The 20847-nt window shown below is 41.2% G+C and overlaps 3 protein-coding genes across 3 annotated transcripts in view; 2 read left to right on the top strand and 1 right to left on the bottom strand.

Annotated features, from left to right (window-relative positions):
- The window catches only part of LOC139411149 (isotocin-neurophysin IT 2), a 38641-nt gene extending 20121 nt beyond the window's left edge, over positions 1-18520 (bottom strand). The window contains exon 1 of the mRNA XM_071157031.1: positions 18451-18520. The gene's annotated coding sequence lies outside the window, so the exon portion shown is untranslated. The remainder of the gene's footprint in view (positions 1-18450) is intronic.
- Positions 1261-6681, top strand: LOC139411148 (small ribosomal subunit protein mS27-like). The gene is made up of 11 exons (XM_071157028.1): positions 1261-1354; positions 1693-1770; positions 2189-2259; positions 2380-2438; positions 2812-2926; positions 3462-3540; positions 3696-3811; positions 4321-4423; positions 4659-4801; positions 5515-5679; positions 6250-6681. The coding sequence occupies exons 1-11, from the start codon at positions 1279-1281 to the stop codon at positions 6496-6498; spliced, it is 1254 nt and encodes a 417-aa protein (XP_071013129.1). The 5' UTR covers positions 1261-1278; the 3' UTR covers positions 6499-6681.
- LOC139411147 (prostaglandin E2 receptor EP4 subtype-like) lies at positions 16884-20216 on the top strand. Its single transcript, XM_071157027.1, has 2 exons — positions 16884-17867; positions 18464-20216. Exons 1-2 carry the CDS (start codon positions 17088-17090, stop codon positions 19031-19033), a joined length of 1350 nt encoding a protein of 449 aa, XP_071013128.1. The 5' UTR covers positions 16884-17087; the 3' UTR covers positions 19034-20216.
- The last annotated feature ends 631 nt before the right edge of the window (positions 20217-20847 follow it).

Below are 20847 nucleotides of genomic sequence, written 5' to 3'. Positions count from 1 at the left end.
TGGGTTTCTGTACAGGACTTTGAGATATCAGCTGATGTACGAAGGGCTATATAAATACATTTTATTTGATTTGATTTGATTTTGATTTTATATGACATCAGGGTCAATTATTATTTTACGATTCAAAACAGTTTTTTTTTTAACGTTGTGCTTTAATGAATATGAATTCATTAAGCCACAACGTTAAAAAAAATAACTGCTTTGAATCGTAAAATAATGATTTATTTAACCAGCAAATCAGTTAAGAACACATTCTTATTTTACAATGACGGCCAAACTCTCCCCTAACCCGGACGATGCTGGGGCAATTGTGCGCCGCCCTATGGGAATCCCGATCACGGACGGTTGTGATACAGCCCGGGATCGAACCACGGCCTGTAGTGACTCCTCTAGCACTGAAATGCAATGCCTTAGACCACTGCACCACTCCACAGCTCAAAAACTGTGGAGCCCAAAAATGTGTGGAACTCTAAGGCGCACTGTACCTATTGGTGCCTAATGAATAAGACTCCCATAGTCGCCCATCCTAACATTACAATAGTGTGTATTTTTTTATTATCAAAGTTTACAGCGTTTCCCATTCCCTTCGATTGAGTAGGGTTTTATCAAATATGGTTTAGAAACTGTGGTTTTATCATAGAGAATTATTGAGGCCTGTAGTGGCCAAAAGGCCGTTTTAGCATGGGTAGCGCCATTCAGGGACTCCGCAATACCTGAGTCATTTTAAAGTAGTCACCTGGGTGGGATTCCTATGGGTTGTAGCCTCAATGGCGCTGCCCATGCTGTCACAGACGCTATAATAGCACAGATATAAAGATGAGTTATCTATCTCTGTTGGTTTAATGGATCAATGTTGCCCATTCCTGGAAGAACTGGAAGAGCCATAAATTAACAGCCATCATCAGTCTGAACGACTCTGCAGTCTGCACATAATATCTAGGCCTTTGATACGACTTTTTGATATAATCAAATAAGGGGTTTGATCAGACAGGCCTACCTATTTCCAATGAATTTGCCACTGGGACAATTGACATTCACCATAACAGGCACTCGAGGCCGTACCAATAGATATAAAGGGTTTCATTCTAATGTTATGTTTGATATTTTTTATTAAGCATACATAATTATAGTATTTAGAAAAATAACACCGTTTCTATTTCCGTATTATATATACTGTTTTTCATGGTGTTACGGTTCGCATTAAACGTGTATTTGAGTAAGGCTCTCTCTCACTCAACATTGTTGCTCCCCTCTGTCATATATTGGTATCGTCCCAAGATGGCAGCCTACACTTTGAAGCGTTGTTTAGGAGCTGTCAAAGTTATCCATAAATGTGGAAATCACCGTTTTATAGGTACATTTTTTTAATACTAAAAAATAATTATTTAAATCAGGAACGTTTTCTATCATTGATTGATTCACTGTTTGGCCGAACTATTTGTGTTTTTCCAGGCAAGTAGCTAGAAGGCTAGCCAGGTGGCTACCTAGCTAGCTACGTATAATGAACCCATTCTGACCTAGCCTAACTCCTCACAAGCTAAACCAAATAAGATGCCTCTTATCCCGTTTGTCCAAAGTTGAACTTAGTATTTGATTTTACTGTAATCGCAATAAATTGCATTGTGCATGTTACCTTCAGAGTCCATTGTCTACTCTATGTAACGTGTGGTCATTCTTGTTTATGTCCTACAGCTAGAAGATGTCTACTTTCCACACCATACACAGACACCAAATTATGGGACGCAAGAGAGAAAGATCATCAAAATCTGGGTAAGACAGCTATCCAAAGAAACTCATTGCTAACTATTCTCTTTGTCCCTACCCAGCGCAACAAATGAAAGGTGGGCCTCAACCATATCTGCCACGCGTTAGCTGTTAAGTGGACATGACATCAGTTGCATTTTAGTTTTGGGAGACACAGTGACGTGTGAATATATTCGTTATTCTGTGCATAAGTCGTACTGAAGATGTAACTTGTCAAGCCAGTGACGATGTCTGTGAATGTCTGCACTAAATTAACACAGGGGGGCAGTGTTGGCTACACGTGGAGAGATACTGTACTGTGTTATTAGTAGTGTAACGTCTTTTGAAGATTTAAGTCATATATTTAAATGCCAGAAAGTTTCAGCAAGTCTAGCTCTTGTGAAATGTGAAAAGTAAAGCTGAATATGAACATGTCATCCTACAGCGTTGTTGGCCTCCTTGATGGATAGGACGTATGACCGAAACTTCCCTGTCAGCTCCCTGTCAATATCACGTGTAAGAGCATGCAGAGTACTGAGAGATTTCATCCTTGTAGCTTGTATGTCTGTCAACCAGTTTCAGCTGTAGCAAACTATTTCATTGTCATAACATATCTCTGTGTATTTTCTTTTTCAGTTTATTGACAACATATCGTCAAGAGAAGAGGTTGATCAAGCAGAGTACTATCTGTATAAGTAAGCCTAATTTGCATGCCATGTTAAATGATTTTCTTTGTTAGGATGTTCACTTCCTGGCCACTGTCTTCTGACCCCTGTTTTCTTCCAAAGTCTTTTATGGTGTGTTTATGTTCAGTCACATGCATGTTTGTTCTGTGCTTCGATGCTGTCTAAGAGCTTCCCTGTTCTCCCCTCCTCTGGAATCTGTTTCTTATGTGATTACAAGATTAACAAGAATATTGCATTGCAAGCCTATGGGTTAAGCGGTTACGCTTGACTTGACCTATGCTGCATAAAAGCGTCAGAATAATGACATAACAGAAGTCATAAACATTCATGTCTTGTTTGTTCTTGTTTTTTGAACTGAACATCTCTCTTCTCTCTCCTGTAGATTTCGCCACAGCCCGAACTGTTGGTACCTCAGAGACTGGACTGTCCACAGCTGGGTCAGACAGTGTCTCAGATACGGGGCCAGAGACAAGGCCCTGCACACACTCAAGAACAAGGTAGGACTACATTATGCTAAGCAGAGCCATAGTCCACTCGGTATTAGATAGAATGAAAATGGTGAAAACAACCTGTGGTGAGCTAGGTTACCCTATTGGTTCACTTCAAAAACTTGACATTTTCTTTGTTGTCTGCTTGTTTTAGTCAATTGCAAATTCAACTTGTACATTGAACAATACAGCAGCATGTTTTTCTATTTCTGTACAACAAAAACTGACGACGAAGTTGGCTTTTTTTTGTTTTTACAATGGGTATCAATGTTTTACCCAATTTGTGGGGATGGTCGAGGGGAATTCCTTTTATGACGTGAATATCAACTCTGAGTATAGAAACACAGTGTCACAAAGTGTACTCCATGTTGGCACCCAATGTTCCATGACCATAACATTGTCATTAATGTTCTACCTAGAATGGTAATTGTCCAGTACATAGTGCCTTTTTGAAAATCTACATTCTAAAGAGTTTGACCTCAATGTCTGAGGTTGATATTGTGCTTATGGAAAGTTTTTAACCGTTCTCTGTTTCTGTATTTAGGTGCAATATGGAATGTTCCCAGATGATTTCACGTTCAACATTCTGATAGATTCCTTCATAAAAGATGAAGACTTCAAAGGTAAAGAGTCTCTGACTTCTGAAACTGTAATATCTGTCAAACTGTAAAGTTATCCCAGACCCCCTTTGGGAAAAACTCGGTTAAACAAAACTAAGCCAGTGTACACACATATGAAATGTAGCTTAAAACCTCACAAGGTTGTTCCTCTTCTGCAGGTGCCTGTTCTGTCGTGGAAGAGGTGATGCTTCAGGAGTCTTTTGATCTGCCCACAACACAGATCCTGTCCCTGTATGCACTTAGCAATTACCTTGCAACCAAACCAGAGCTCAGCGTAAGTAAAGTAGCATTCACTGCTCTGTACTTCATGTGTACCAACATGTCCGGGAGAAGTTATCGTGCCAAAGAAAATTTGGAGTGTCTGGACTCTGTAGAAATTATTGATTGTTGTTAACTTAAGGAGGGCATATGTGTGTATAGAAGGTCACTATGATCCCAGCACAACACCATCCCCCTTGATAAATATGGATATTTGCATATATATATTTTACATATTTTTTATATTTTAGTCATTTAGCCAGATGCTCTTATCCAGAGCGACTTACATTAGTGCATTCATCTTAAGATAGCTAGGTGAGACAACTTATCACAATCGCAGCAAGTAGATTTTCCCTCAACAAAGTATCTATCACCAGTCAGTGCTAGTAGGAAAAGACGAGTGCAAAATGTATCAGTGTAAATTTAGCAGCCACAGTTACTGTATTTCTGTGGAAGTCAGTCATTATGCTATTTTCAAATGTTGTCTGAAGCATAAGTGTATGTTTGTGTTGGTTGACTGTGCAGATGTCAGAGGAGAGGGCTCTGGGAGCATCGCTGCTGATATCTGGTCTGAAGCAGGATGGCTCTATAGGCCTCAGCGCTCAACTGCTGGGCTGTGCTTTACTAGGTCTGTATTCTGCCATACTCCTGGTCCTAAAACAAGCCATAGCCTTTCCTCATGTTCCTAACCATTTGTCGATAGCAGAAGGATGAGGGTTTCTCAGGAAACCCTGCTTTATCCTCTTGTCAAACATTTAAATCAACCTCTCCAAACCGCATGGTCTGGTTGTCATGTTGTGCTGATCACATCTCTGATAGTTTCCACTTCCTGCTCCTCTCTCGTTCTCTCTGTCTGTCTCTAGGTAAGGTGGAGATGGGGGCAGGGATCCATGCTGTGTTCAGGGGCATGCCTCTGATGTGGACCCCAGGGTATCTGGGCCGGGCCCTGGCCGTCATGGAGAGAGTAGCTGCCGCTCCTGGAGATGGCAAACTATCAAAGGATGCTGTATGTACTCACCAATACCTGTCTTAGTGCTGTACTTTTTACAATACCTAAATCAGTATCTAACGAGAACAAGATCATTAGTAACACATTATACAAGTATAATACTAACTCATTATAAAGCATTTTCATGAATAAGAAGCCTGTACAGTTTAGCTGATTGTTTACAATCTCATTTTACTCATCAAATGCTGCAAATAACACAATGAGCATATGACACCAACCTGGTGGCAGTAGAGAGCTGTTACTTTCCAGGTACAGGGCATGAGCCGGTCTGAGGGTTTATCTCCAGGGCTTAGTGTTGAGACTGTTATATCTGGGTTATTTATACCCAGAAGCACGTCAACGCACCCTGGTGCAGTGCTCCTCTAGCCCTATCTAGTTCAGTAGTTCAACTCTGAGCAGAGTAATGTGATTTAGTGGAGTCTGGAGAACAGGGGGAATCTGTGAGACTTTGGGAACCAAACCAGGTTTGCCAGAAAGCAGGACAGTGTCAGAACTGAGGACTCTGTGTAGATCAGGAAATATTAATTGTGTGTGCCATTGTCTGGGTGTATTTGTTTTCGCGTCCGTTCTTTGTCCTGATGGACTCCTATGAGGGGATGCTCATTGCTCCAGAGTTATCGTGTCGGTCTGTCAGTGCATGTCCGCCTGTCCCAGTTGCGTCTGTGTGTTTCCTTAAACCTGTGCTGTGTGTGTGTGTGTGTTTCTCCTAGGTGGATTACCTGGAGGGTCTGTTGCAGGACCTGTCCTCTGCCTCAGACTCCTCCTCTGGAGAGGATGATGAGTCAGGAGGAGAGGAGGGGAAGAAAGAGGAGGAGGTGGATGAGGACGACCAGGCAGAGAGAGATAAGCTACCCCTCTATGCCAGCAGGTTTAAGGTACTGGGCAAAGGGAAGATCAATTAAAGAAGGGAAGAGCCTGTGTATGGACTGCATGTATGTTGTGTTACAGATTTCTTGTTTTGATCAGTTGAATAAATTGCTATTAAGCACTCATAATCTACAATGACAGTTACACTTAGGGCTCGATTCAATTGGCGCCAGACGACACCCGCATAGTTTTGACGGTGTCAGAGGTGGAACCGCGTAAGAGCTGTTAAATCCACAAGCGGCTTCCGGTATAACTATCTCGGACAATGCCTTTGGCTGCACGGAGTCTCATTAGTAGGAATCCCATGCCTCCGTGTTTACCAGTTTGAACACTGGAATGTGTGATGTAATCTAGTCCTACACCTTGATTAGGCTCAAATAAATCCTCATCGTGACGATCACAAGAGCAGCTGCTCACCGTTTTGATAGCAATTACACCGTCTGACACCAGGCAAAACATCAGCTATGCGGGTGTCGGCTATCGCCAGTTAACACTTGATCTGATTGAATCTAGGCCTTAATGCCTCCTTTTCCATACACCCCATCGCTCACCTCCTCATCTCCTCTGGCCATGTGTAGGTTCTGAGTGGGCAGCTCCAGTCCAGGGGAAAGGTGGACCCTAGTCCCCTGCAGGTGCTGGTCTCCAGCCTGGTCCAGCAGAGCCTAGCCTCAGCAGAGGGCCCTGACATGGAGCAGTACCAGAGAAAGGTGGGGGAGTGGGAGGCAGAGAGGCAGCAGCTCATCAGAAGGGAGAAAGAGATGAGGGAGAGGGCTGAGGAGGAGAGACGGGCCCATCAGGCAGCCAAGGCAGCTGCAAAGCAGGGCTGAACAAACAGCCCACGCTACACAAGAAGTGTGGGTCATATTTGAAATAATATCATCTGTACGTGAAAAGCAAAAAATCTAGTATTTGTCTTTTGGACAAATGCCATTCGCAGATTAGCAATATACTGTAAACAAGATCAAAACTCTGTCTATTAAATTACTGTGATCTTCAAATAATGATTCTTTACTTGATTATTTATACACAAATATAAACAAAGCAAAGACTTAGTTTGTAGTTCTAACTTTTAAGTGGTTTTACACGTAATACTCATAACCTCTGTTTTGTCCTTAGCTTTGTTTTCTTGAGATTTTTTTAAAACTTTTCTTGAAAGTATGTTGTATTTCCTGTTGTGGACATCAACATGATGTTATTGGTCTAGCTCCAGTCTAGTAATTGTTAAGCCTGATGGTCACTATGACCTCATGTAAGCCGAAAATAAGAAAAGCGGGGGAAATCCTCCCACTCCTTTTCCTCTCGTCTCTCAGAATGAGGTGTTTGTGAGCGTACATGCAGGCCGTGTTTGCTGGTGTGTGCATGTGTTTTCTCCCAGGGGAATGAATCCCATGCTATACAATCCTAGGGGAGCTGATGAATAATCTAGGGAAAACAAAATGTGTCCTTTACGCAGGCATGAATACAGTTGCATTTCTTAGCCTTATCTGTAGGCCACAACCACAAAGAAAAGCACACTATCTTAGATCCAGATCGTAGGTGTATTGCTTGGCCCTGTTTTAGAAGTTGAGAGGTCTTTCTGTGACGTCTGGAAAATTGTATTGTGTATCAAAACAGTGGCATAACGGTAAAGTATGAATTATGTATTGAGACTTTAGTAAACTGCAACATAGGCTACTCAAATACCACAGGCGAAAACATTTCTGGCTAAGTTATCCCTGTTGTTGTTTTTTCATTTGGGGGAGATAAGTCATCAATGGGGAAAAATAACTGTTGTGGCTCACATAATGTGTTCATTCCACATAATGCTACAACTATTGAGCATTCATGGCATGGGCTTGGGAAACTGCCTGTTATGTAGACTAAGCTGAATACACAGCACAAATACTTTTAAGTCACAAACAAGAGCCATTGTTGTGTGGAGGCTCCATATTGACTCCCTAAGAGTTAGTCAGAACCTTTATTTGCTAAAAATAGTTATATCCTACTAGATCTGCCATTTGCAAATTCCCATGGATCGGATCTGTTTTTATGTTATAAAACATACAACATTCCATCAGACAAGCAGTATGAAACACATTTTCCAATTATGACATCGAAGATTGTTGGATACTTAAAAACTGTGAGAAAGTCTCTGACTTAAAAGTCCACTGCGGCCATTTTTATCTCCGTATCAAATCATTTCTGGGTAACAATAAAGTACCTTACTGTGATTATTTTGAATGAAAATGGTCAAAAATAAACAAAAATAGCTTCTTAGCAAAGATACATTTCTTAAGCAAGAATAAAGTACCGTAAAACTGAAAACTAGCTGTTATTGGCAGAGAGGTTTGGAACTCTCTTATTTTTCTACTAATTTACCGCCTGGTGATGTCACCAGGCAAGCCAAAGCTCCATCCCACCAAAACAGTCTTTTCAAACAGCTCTTACACTAAAAGGGCATTACCATTATGTTCACAATGTCATAGTATTATTCCAACCTCATAGTGTGTAGATGTATATAAAACACAGGAAATCACGTTTTTGACTGCACTGGGCCTTTAAGAAGAGTGTTCCATCACCCCTGTGAAACGACCGTTGTGTCCTCATAAATGCTTGATCAACAAATACTCATGTTATTCTATTCCTCCCCTGTGCTGCTTCTTTTCTGGGATTACAAGCTTAAGCTTTGGGAACTCTTCTCTGTCCCTCTCGATTTATAGATGTGATATACAGATGTAATGGGAAAGGGAACATTTTCCGCAGCTGGTGACATGACAACTTTTCCCAGTATGTTGCTGTGTCTAAGTTCTTTAAAACAGATTATAGGATAAGATGCTGCTAGGGTGTGTTTTTGTTGGCTCGGCAACTGGCAGCACTGGTGTCTCGGGATACTGGGTTTATTAATCTTCAGTAATTCATCAAAGAAAATGCTGCATATTTAACATTTTAAAGCCTGCTAAGAGATTAATGAAGGAAAATAAGATACAACTGATTTGTCGTGAGGGCTTGAGGATGTGCGTATTGCGGTGTGTTTTTACAGAATATTGCACTCAGAGGAACACACAACCTCTGCATTTACAAATGAGATTACTCTCATTGCTCTCATTTCTCTCCCTATCCCCCTTCTTCCAAAAACAGTAGTCTACATGCCCCTTGCAACAAGTGCTGTGTGTGAAAATAACATTTTGCTCTTTGCCAATAGTTTTAGGTGAGAAACATTATGCAAACCCAAAGGACAACTTGCTGTTATTGCATATTTTATTTTAGACTAGGGAAAGAAGAAGGTGGGAGTGCAATGCTCAGTCACAATTGGGGTAATTTTAGAGAGAAGCACTGTCCAGGACAAGAATCTCCCGTCTGCCTGTGAGGAGTTCTGTTCCTGAGAGCCCAGCCTCCTAAAACACCATCTTTGAACGAAACGCTGACATGGAGAGAACACTGAGGCAATGTTCAGATGATGATGGAAGACCTACAGTATCTTCTGACTTGTCCTGTGTGGGTTAAGTAGGACCTGACAGAAGTTCCCTTAGCCTCCAGACATGACTTGAACATAACACATACCTGTGAAGTCCATTCAAATCAAACTTAATAGCCTACTGCTGCTAAACCTGTGTAGTTACAGCTTTAACGACTGGATACACAAACAATGCTGTGAAGAGAGAGCTTTGCTGCAGATACTGTCTGAGTGACCCTACAGTAAGTATGGGTTACTAGGTAGCCCCCGCTGCCCTCAGACTCTCTGGGGAATGAGACTTAACATGACACAGCGATCCTACTGCCCTCCTGATGTGGTAATGACGTACTTCTGGTCTTGGCAAGCCAGTAGGAGTGAAATAGCTGTCACCAGATCCCACTGTGAAACATTTGGAGTGAGGTAGGCATACGGTAGGAGTATGTGAACAAATGAACCTTTTTACAATTGAGGAAGTACAGTGCAATCAAAGCACTCAACCTGACAAAGTGGAACGAACAAACATAGTTAAGATTAATTAAAATCATAAAATAATAAAAATGTATTGTAGACAAATTGGACATATGAGCAGTGAGATATGGTCTTAAAAGGGAAGGCGGTAAGAGCTGGGTGTAGTGAAGAGACCATACTGAAAAGGCATACTTAACTTGATTAATGGGTCTATTAAACTAGAGAGGAAATGGTTTTATGTTACAGTACCAGTTAAAAGTTTGGACACACCTACTAATCCAAGGGTTTTTCTTTTTTTTAAACTATTTTCTACATTGTAGAATTATAGTGAAGACATCAAAACTATGAAATAGCACATATGGAATCACGTAGTAACCAAAAAAGTGTTAAACGAATCAAAATATGTTTATGTTTTAAATTCTTCAAAAGTAGCCACCCTTTGCCTTGATGACCGCTTTGCACACTCTTGGCATTCTCTCAACCAGCTTCATGAGGAATGTTTTTCCAACAGTCTTGAAAGAGGTGCTTTTCCTTCACTCTGCGCTCCAACTCATCCCAAACCATCTCAACTGAGTTGAGGTTGGGTGATTTTGGTGGCCAGGACATCTGATGCAGCACTCCATTACTCTCCTTGGTCAAATAGCCCTTACACAGCTTGGAGGTGTGTTTTGGGTCATTGTGATGTTGGAAAACAAATGATAGTCCCATTAAGCATCCGTTCAACTACTCTGTGTCTCTCAAAGACATGGCGGTTGGAACCAAAAACCTCAAATGTGAACTTATCAGACCAATATGGACTTGGTCTTTTACCAAATAGGGCTATCTTCTGTATACCACCCCTACCTTGTCACAACACAACAGATTGGCTCAAACGCATTAAGAAGGAAAGAAATTCCACAAATTAACTTTTAACAAGGCTCACATGTTAATTCAAATGCCTTCCAGGTGACTACCTCAGGAAGCTGGTTGAGAGAATGTCAAGAGTGTACAAAGCTGTCATCAAGGCAAAGGCTGGGTGCTTTGAAGAATCTCAAATATAAAATATATTTTGATTTGGTTTTTGGTTACTACATGATTCCATATGTGTTATTTCATAGTTTTGATGTCTTCACTGTTATTCTACAATGTAGAAAATAGTACAAATTAAAAAAAAACCCTGGAATGAGTAGGTGTGTCCAAACTTTTGATTGGTACTGTATGTTTGACAACATACATGTGTTCTGCATCTTTTCAACCTAACAATCACATTATAACTCATGGTACAGGCAATGGCCTGCCTGGATTACTCAGCAGTATCACTTGGAGGACCATGTTATTTTGTTTTTGTACCGAGTACAATTTTTTTTATTCACAATATGAAACCACAACAATTAGCCCATCTCACAGTATTGTCCATTTTAAACTGGAACATATTGAACAAAGCACTTTACAGACTAAATTCAGGATTTTGTACACTGTTTCCTAAAACACCCAACCACAAACTTAATGGTCATCCTCAGGTTGATACCATAAGCACCTATTTCCACCCTGTTCCAGTGAGTGTTCTGGAACATCTCAACATGTTAAAGTGAGACCTAAATGTTCCAGAAGGCTGTCCTGAGGCACTATCCATGTTAATAATTGCTAATGCTACATGCACTTGTTTACACATTTAATGATCCTCAGAAGGAGCACTCAGTCCGCACAATATAAACTAGGGGGCCGAATCCTAGCTTCAAATCAAATGGTATTTGTCACATGCTCCAGATACATCACAGGTGTAGACCTTACCGTGAAATGCTTACTTACCAGCCCTTAACCAACAATGCAGAATATTAAAAAGTACGAAAAATTTGCTATATACAAAGGGTACCGGTACCAAGTCAACGTGCGAGGGTATGGGTTAGTAGAGGTAATTAAGGTAATATGTACATGTAAGCAGGGTTAGTGGCTATGCATAGATAATAAACAAAGAATAGCACCAGCATATGTGAAGAGTGTGATGGAATAGAGGTCCTGGATGGCACTACCTTCTGTAGCACCTTGCGGTCAGATACCGAGCAGTTACCATACCAAGCGGTGAAACCAAAGCCATTCGACTGCTGAATAATTAATCAAATGGCCACCGGACTATTTACATTAACCCCCCCTCCATTTGTTTTGTACACTGCTGCAACTCACTGTTTATTATCTATGCATAGTCACTTCACCCCTACCTAAATGTACAAATTACCTCAACTAACCTGTACCACCGCACACTGACTCGGTACCGGTACCCCCTGTATATAGGCTCGTTATTGTGTTACTTTCTTTATTTTTTAACTTTAGTTTATTTGCTAAATATTTTCTTAACTCTTCTTGAACTGCACTGTTGGTTAAGGGCTTCTAAGTAAGCCTTTCACGGTAAGGTCTACACTTGTTGTATTCGGTGCATGTGACAAATGAAGTCTGATTTGATACAACCCATTAGGATGTTCTCGATGGTGCAGCTGTATAACTCCTTTCAGCCTGCTGAGGGGAATAGGCATTGTCGTGCCCTCTTCATGACTGCCTTGGTGTGTTTGGACCACTAGGTCCTTATTGATGTGGAACACCAAGGAACTTGACGCTCTCGACCCGTTCCAATACAGCCCCGTCGATGTCAATGGGGGCGTGCTCGCCCCTCCTTTTCCTGTAGTCCACGATCAGCTCGTTTGTCTTGCTCACGTTGGGGGAGAGGTTGTGATCCCCATGTGAAACTCGATGATTATGTAAATCTCCCATTGACGTCAGTGCATGATTTACCGGTTGCCTGCAAATATCTCAAGGTAGAATTTAGACCCAGGTGAATAGTGACATGGCTACAACATCCCTTCAATAAAAGGAACTTGACGTGCAGAGCTCTGGACGAGGCATTATTATGCCACTATCATGGAATGAGATTGCATGTGATAGACGTGTGGATGTAACCTATAGTTTTACAAAAGTAAACAGTCTGGTGGGTGGGATAACAGAGGCCTTTGCTTTCTCATTGGCATAATTTATCAAACTAACATTGCTGCCAACCCAAACAGTTTACGTCTCATTCTCCCTGTGTCCAGCTTTGTTATGTTGCGTGAGCCATCGCACAAAACCTTCTACGGATGTTATCTCCAAGTTTACCAAACTGTAGAACAGACATACACAAAGCCTTCCTAAACTAGGATTGAAAACAAAGCTGTTGTAGAGAGTACAACCCAGGACAACACCCTCCACCTCATCTCTGTGTCTGTCTGTCTGGAGTTTGGGCTGTGTAGACAAAGATGGCTGGGGATTCCCATAGAATGATTATACATCAATACACTGAACCAAGCTGCATGCCTTTACTATATAAACTTAACTATCTTCACATAATAGCCCTGAGGCGTTTGTGTGCCACAGTGTAGTATGTTGCCAAATACCATAACATTTTTAACCCTTAACCCTTGGATTTTATGCTCACTTAAAACGTTTGTGTACTCCATAGTCCTAGAGAGCAACCAACAGTATTTAGTCTAGAATGGAGATAACAAATGGTGTCTCTCTCGCGCGCTTCTCTCCCGAACAAATGTGCATGTACCTACTCATGCAGAGAAAGGAATCATTGTATTCTGTAGGTAGCTGTTGTGTTTTCATGTGGAAGGGCCCTAAGACTGAAGGTATTGACATGCACGGTGTTGTGAAGGATGAAAGTCACCCTGAGCTAAGCTAAAGCCCTGGTGGTGTGCACAGTGCATGCCACATGTTTTTTTCCTGCTCTAATTATCCTACTCGTCCTTAAAGTCAAGGTCAAGTCGATGTAAACTGTCCTTGGGGAATAATTATCTGAGAATACATTTGGGGGTTACTCTGTCATTTGTTAGCCCTGCTTTTAACCGTCATCAATCAAACACTGCAGTAGGCTTAATAATGTTAGACATTTCCATACTGGAGGTTATCTGACTTCCGACAAACAAATCCTGGTGAAGATTAACCATTTTCAAGTCTACTTACAGTAACTTACAGTATTGTAAGTTACTGTAATTGATCCAATAAGACCCCATTGAGTTGTTTGGCGGTCATATTGGGAAAAGGCTTCTGTGCAGTTAATACGTGAATCCTGTGATGGCCCTGTATCTACAAATCTTTTTAAAAGCCTGTTCTATAGTTGTAACTGCTGCTTTCAAAGTTGGTTAAATTACATAGCATTTGGAAGGTAATTTCATGACCTTTCAGAACCACTTGTCAAACAAAGATTACAATGTATCAGGGTTTCCTTTTTTAAGCAATTTAAACAGGTAATTCTGATACAATATGTACCCCGGAGGTCTCCACTGTGTAGATTGTTTATCTCCGACTTTCTTAGGGAAAAGCATTGTCAGAAGTCTGGTTCACCTCCATTCAGAGACCATTATAAGCCTTTCTACAGGAATGATTCACTCCTAGAGTCTGGGCTTAGAACACTTGCCATCTTGACAACTGCAAACTACCAAGCTTCTTATTTGTTTCTGACTATTCTGTAACTGCAAACTACCAAGCTTCTTATTTGTTTCTGACTATTCTGTAACTGCAAACTACCAAGCTTCTTATTTGTTTCTGACTATTCTGTAACTGCAAACTACCAAGCTTCTTATTTGTTTCTGACTATTCTGTAACTGCAAACTACCAAGCTTCTTATTTGTTTCTGACTATTCTGTAACTGCAAACTACCAAGCTTCTTATTTGTTTCTGACTATTCTGTAACTGCAAACTACCAAGCTTCTTATTTGTTTCTGACTATTCTGTAACTGCAAACTACCAAGCTTCTTATTTGTTTCTGACTATTCTGTAACTGCAAACTACCAAGCTTCTTATTTGTTTCTGATTATTCTGTAACTGCAAACTACCAAGCTTCTTATTTGTTTCTGACTATTCTGTAACTGCAAACTACCAAGCTTCTTATTTGTTTCTGACTATTCTGTAACCTAAAGTCTGAAATGTAGGTAAGTTACATGCTGGATTAAGGCTATTAATCAGTGCTTGACGTGGGCAGGAGCTTACCGGAGCTGACTACCAGCACCTCAAATGTCCTACTGCTTGAGCTCCTCTTCCTCTTATACAATATTAGCTACAAAGTATTGTGGAGTTCCTGCACCTAAATATAAATAGTAGGACACCCAAAATGAGTACCGGAACCTATTGCAGTCTAAGTCAAGCACTGCTATTAATAATAAATAAAATAAACATTTAAATATATATCAAATCTAATTAAACAAATTGAATCAAAAGTTATTTGCCTAGGTGAACGCATTTTAAAGTAGGCAATTGGTGAAATGTAACAAACTATTATTCCGGTTCATTTGATATATTATCACCACTAAGGATCTGACCCTTTTTTTCAATTTTCACCTAAAATGTCATACCCAAATCTAACTGCCTGTAGCTCAGGACCTGAAGCAAGGATATGCATATTTTTGTTACCATTTGAAAAGAAACATTTGAAGTTTGTGGAAATGTGAAATTAACAAGAACTTAAGCGTTCTGCCCATATCAGATATGTCTATGTCCTGGGGAATTTTCTTGTTACTTAAAACGACATGCTAATCCCATTAGCGCACTGTTAGCTCAACCTTCCCTTGGGGACACACCGATCCAGTAGAGGTTAATTAAGGCAATCCACTGTGTAGATTGTTTAACTCTGGCTTTCTTAGGGAAAAAGCATTGTCGGACGTGAGGTTTGAACTCACATCTACATTTATAGACCAGAAATCCCCCGTCTCCAGGAAGAATTCATTCTTTCAGGCTGGCGCATTAGACCGCTTGGCCATCCTGACAACTGTGAAGTTTTTTCTCGTTCTGTAAGCTAAAGTTTTAAATGTAGGTACGCGACATGCTAGACTTAGGCTAAAAATAAAACTATTATTGCTAAATTCATTAGTTTTCATTTTACCACTTGAGGCAATCCACTATGTCAATTTATTTTGCCGCATTCATGTGCTAGTCGGAACTCTGAAATGTTTAACTTGCTAAATGGTTGAACGCGGCACGTGTATAACTACAACATATTAGCGAGTCGGACATTTCCTAGTTTCCTAGTTCCAACTAGCACGTGAACGGGGCATTTAATTCTGACTTGCTGTTTTGCATCAAATTATACATTTCGCATCATCATCATGATCTGGCAGGTGACACTTTGCTTCTTGAAAGTTCAATACCTTGAAAATTTGACTGCTGACATGCAAAATTGACTAATGACAAAATAAATGTGTTGATTTTACTTTAAGCAGCAAACTACTTTTAAGAGGTACTAACTACTTCTAAAACTCAAATTAAATACAATAGACAACCATCAGATTTGTTTCCAACAGCCCCAGAACCAACTAATTGGAATGTCCCCACCCCATGCCCTAACTAGCAATTTAGACCAGTCCAAACGGTGGTCCCGACCGACCGCAAAAGAAGGGGGCCGGGCAGGGGGGCAGGACTCTTAATGTTAGGATGGTATTTTTCAATGTGCTCATCACTCTGTCTGTCCTGTGTTCGCAATACATCAGTGCAAGAACACATTGATTCATTATCATCCGTCAAAGTTCACCACACCATTGCACTGCGCTGCGCTTTCTCTCTCTTTAAACGTTCACTGCAATTTGTTCTATGTTGTACTTTACATTCTGCAATTTCTTTACACAGTTATTAAAATGCAATGTTCACTGCAGTTTACAGCCTAACATATCATTTTGTACTCACTTAAAAACAAAAATGCAATTATTATCTAGGCTAGTCTAGATAATTGTATTGTCCCTAAACAAGATCAATAGGGGAGCTTTTTGTACTCACCTGGCCTCTTCACTGCCTATCAGCTAATAATCCTTGTTATTGTGGATTTATATAGAAAATTGGTGCAGCTTTGAATGATTTTATGTGTGGTATGATTGCTAGTAACCCTATTGCAGATCTGGACAAACAATCCCCTTACCACTATTGTCACTATGAATGGTGGATAGTGGGCAGGATAGACAGTTAGACTGGTAGACTATATTGACCTGTGGTATAGTTAGCAAGTGGAGAAGCATAGTGCATAAGGGAAGTTCCAGAACACCTTGATAGGGGAGGCACATGCAAGCAGATGAGGAAAATTGGCTAGGATGGAAGAAATTATATAGTAAAACCTGAAAAATAGTGAATGTAAACCAGGGGAAAAAACGTACTACCCCCCCCCCCCCCCCAAAAAAAAAAAAACTACACAGCCCTCCCCAAAGCAAAAAAAAAGTTAAGCAACCCTCCTCTAGTTTGGACGCCCCCCACCCCCCAGTAATTTTCGAACTGTCCCTTACAGATACTTCAGCAAAATCAACGGAACTCTTAAACAACCGTTTTAAAGGCGTTCTAACTTCTGTTGTGAGTAGATCGGTTCAGCTCACATTCAGCATGAATATTTCAATCATGTTTGATAAGTTTAATCTATGTAGATAATATGCCTAAAGCATCTACAGTAGTCTTTACTTGTAAAAAAAAAATGAAGGATAGCTTATAATGTGAATGAAGTATTTTAAAAAATATATATAATCTGGACATACTACAATGAGTAACAATACTGTGACCGGGAGGACCATGGTCCCGACTATACCTTCCATCATGTTTATTTTCGGAGTGGTGGGAAATGTAATCGCCATCGTGGTGCTCTGCAAGTCCAGGAAAGAGCAGAAGGAGACCACGTTCTACACGCTGGTTTGCGGTCTGGCGGTTACGGACCTTTTGGGGACCCTCCTGGCCAGTCCAGTCACCATCGCCACTTATGTGAAAGGATCTTGGCCAGGCGGGGACCCACTCTGCCAGTATTTCGGATTCATCCTCCTCTTCTTCTCTTTAGCGGGGCTCAGCATCATATGCGCAATGTCCGTAGAGAGATACTTGGCGATAAACCATGCGTATTTCTACAACGACTATGTGGATCAGAGACTGGCGGGGTTGACTCTTCTGGCTATCTACATCTCCAATGCGCTTTTCTGCGCTATGCCTAGTATGGGTCTGGGACAAGTCAAAAAGCAGTACCCACAAACCTGGTGCTTCATAGAGTGGCGGAGCAACGTGAGTACTGATGCCACATTTTCTTACATCTACGCGGGATCAAGTTCGATTCTAATTCTGGCCACGGTGATCTGTAACGTTCTGGTGTGCGGGGCTTTGATCCGGATGCACCGGCAGTTCGTTCGGAGGATGTCGTTGGGGACAGACCCAGGGCGAAACACAGACCCAAGAAGGAGACGCAACTTCGGGAATCTGGCCGGCGCGGAGATCCAGATGGTGATTGTACTCATATGCACCTCAGCGGTGGTGCTCATATGCTCCATTCCACTAGTTGTAAGTTTCTCTTCTCACTTTGAGAACCATTTTACACATTTTCCTAATCGCACAAAGACTATTTTAATTATTTACGCACAAGACACACATGTACACACGATTTGATATTTCACGCACAATGCCTGTAAGTCATTGTGACTTCATGAGTTGTTAATAGTCCCAACCTGACATTAGAATAGTTTTCTCATAGCTGATTCGCATAGTAGTGTAGGCCTATATTGCATATTCTGCTTTGTATGCTGCTCACATCAGTCTCCATAAGGACAGGTGTGCCTTCAGACAGCTAGATCCATAAAATGCTTAGCCATGATTTGTTGAACAATTTGGCAATACATCGCACACACACACACACACACACACACACACACACACACACACACACACACACACACACACACACACACACACACACACACACACACACACACACACACACACACACACACACACACACACACACGCACACACTTCAATTAGATTCAATTACATTTATCTTGCAGGTGTCAGCAAGCTGTATAAAACATAAATATCAGTCAATTCAACTCAGCTGGGCAAAATAAGGTGATTAAATTCCATTAATTACCTCTCCTTTGCAGGTGCAGGTGTTTCTGAACCAGCTGTATAAGACTCCGGTGGAGCTGAGACTGGAAAAGAACCCAGATCTGCGGGCGATCCGCTTCGCTTCCTTCAACCCCATCCTGGACCCCTGGATCTACATCCTCCTCCGCAAGGCCATGCTCCTCAAGCTCATTGAGCAGATCAAATGTCTGTTCTGTCAGATAGGAGCACAGCGGCAGCAGAGACAGAACTGCCACCAGTGCCCCTCCATCATCTCCTCTCGAGAGTCACCCTCACTGGTATCCCGCGAGCTGAGGGAGGTGTCCAGCACCTCTCAGACGGTTCTCTACCTGCACGAAGGAAGTGAGACGTACACAGGAAGCTGTCATCACACAGGAGAGCAGTTTGGGTTCCGCACTTCCTCTGTCCAAAACCCCCGAAGTTCTTATTCATCAGGGCAGAGCAATACAGAGGACGGGAGCAGAGAAACGACACATCTAACCAGGGACCTTTCTGGTGTGGCAGGAAAGACCACTCAGTCATGTGTGAAAGACCAGGCTCTTCATGTGTCGCTAAGCAATGAGACAGTACAGGAGAAATGCATATAAGTCTTGTTTATTTGGATTCCCAGAAGCGGTTACTTTCTCAACAGCTACTCTAGTACTCCTCAGTCCTCATATTATTGTGAGGTTTCTGTGAGTCAGAGGGATGCCACACTTACATTGAAGGGACTGTCTTCAGACTGTCCAAGATGCCTTCTCTGAGGTAGACAGCTTCTGCTCTCCTAAGGGACTTATTTGGTTGGTGGAAGTGTTAGTAAAAGCAGAAATAAAACTGGCACCAAGGCTGACTCATTTGACATTCTCTCAAGATGAGGTATGGCACATTTAAACAACGGTAAGAAGCTTTTGGGAAGCTAGGTAGAGGGAGGAAGAAGTAAAAACAACAGCGACACAACTGAGAGAGAGAGAGAGAGGATGTCTGCTCTGCTTTGATGTCAAGCTACCTTGACCAGAAACATCAATGTTTGTTTCTTTTCCAGTCTTCTTGCACTGGTCAGGGAGCAAGATTGTCTCCATGGCTTAAAGGCCCATGACTGTACACTGTAGCTCAACAGTTTAATCACTAGCTTCTTTCAATCATTGAGTAAACTATGTATTTATAGCCCAGGTTGCCAGTAAACAAAAATTATTCCAATGTACAGAAGCGTTATTAAGATTAATTGAAGGGAATGTAGCATGGGGCCTGAAGTAACGTGCCATGATTGCCAGGACCAAGGAAAAATCCATTCTCACAAATACCTTTGTCTTGAGAAGCTTTGCTGTCTAGAGAGAAACATTGAGACTGTTTTGCATCACAGAATAGATTTAGAGAGTTTATCGGGCAGTAATATGTGTGTAATAAACATTATCCATGTGTTTGTCCTTCAGGTGAGAAGTATGACAAATTATCCAATTAGAATGTTTTTTAGAATGCCTTTGTCATGGAATGAGTTGTGCCAACATGCAGGATAGTTAGCCAAACACAGATTCTCAGTGACCCACCGCAATATTGTCATTGTCATAATTTTGTGACCTATGCAATTTCTTCTCTGTGAGAAGATGCAAGTTATTAAACATGTCATGAAATGTTACATCAGTATAACATAAATATGGCATATCAGTTCTAAAATATGATGTTCCGGTATATCTGTAAAAGGCTTAAAATTACAGAGGTTTTTCATTATAAATTCACTGTGCTTGCTTTATATCCACCCTATAGAATATTAATGTAAGCAATACGTTCTGAAAAGGAATAAAATGGATTAACAGTTATTGAGACCCACATTTTGGCTTCAAAGACAAGTGCATGACTCCATTTCCTTTGGACCACCAATGAGACCGTGAATGTGTGTATGTGCAAAAAAACACGCACTTAGGTCAGTGTCTCAGGTTGTGTGTGTGTGTGTGTGTGTGTGTGTGTGTGTGTGTGTGTGTGTGTGTGTGTGTGTGTGTGTGTGTGTGTGTGTGTGTGTGTGTGTGTGTGTGTGTGTGTGTGTGTGTGTGTTATTAAACTACATGTCATCTAAGAACAAGCGGAAATCATTTATGCAAGCATAGGAGGGTTTTCACACTCCGATTTGTGACTGAGTTCAGAGGTCATATTATGACACCTATAAGCACACGGATGCTACTGAAAGGTACAGGCCACTACTTTCCAAGTTTACACAAGTATAATTGGGTAAACAAACCCTAACTAACTTGGGTCCGAGGCTGTTAACGATGAGTTCAGGTTCAAATACGCAAAATAATCCCAGATCTTCTTTTTGGTAACAGTATGTGCGCACAGACACACAGACACACACACACGCACGCACGCATACTTGCACCCACGTATATTGTGATGAGCATAAAGTAGACTTCCCAGGATATAATCTCACTGA

This window comes from Oncorhynchus clarkii, chromosome 6, assembly GCF_045791955.1.
Source record: "Oncorhynchus clarkii lewisi isolate Uvic-CL-2024 chromosome 6, UVic_Ocla_1.0, whole genome shotgun sequence".
Classification (NCBI taxonomy): Eukaryota; Metazoa; Chordata; class Actinopteri; order Salmoniformes; family Salmonidae; genus Oncorhynchus; species Oncorhynchus clarkii.
The sequence above is the reverse complement of the archived record's forward strand: the minus strand, read 5'-3'. Positions and strand labels throughout refer to the sequence as shown.

Excerpts from the sequence above, each read along its gene's own strand:
- LOC139411148 (XM_071157028.1), top strand. The coding sequence starts at position 1,279 with ATGGCAGCCTACACTTTGAAGCGTTGTTTAGGAGCTGTCAAAGTTATC. Across the intron at positions 2,927-3,461 it reads TGCACACACTCAAGAACAAG|GTGCAATATGGAATGTTCCC; the intron begins GTAGGACTACAT and ends TTCTGTATTTAG. Across the intron at positions 4,802-5,514 it reads GCAAACTATCAAAGGATGCT|GTGGATTACCTGGAGGGTCT; the intron begins GTATGTACTCAC and ends TGTTTCTCCTAG.
- LOC139411147 (XM_071157027.1), top strand. The coding sequence starts at position 17,088 with ATGAGTAACAATACTGTGACCGGGAGGACCATGGTCCCGACTATACCT. Across the intron at positions 17,868-18,463 it reads TATGCTCCATTCCACTAGTT|GTGCAGGTGTTTCTGAACCA; the intron begins GTAAGTTTCTCT and ends TCTCCTTTGCAG.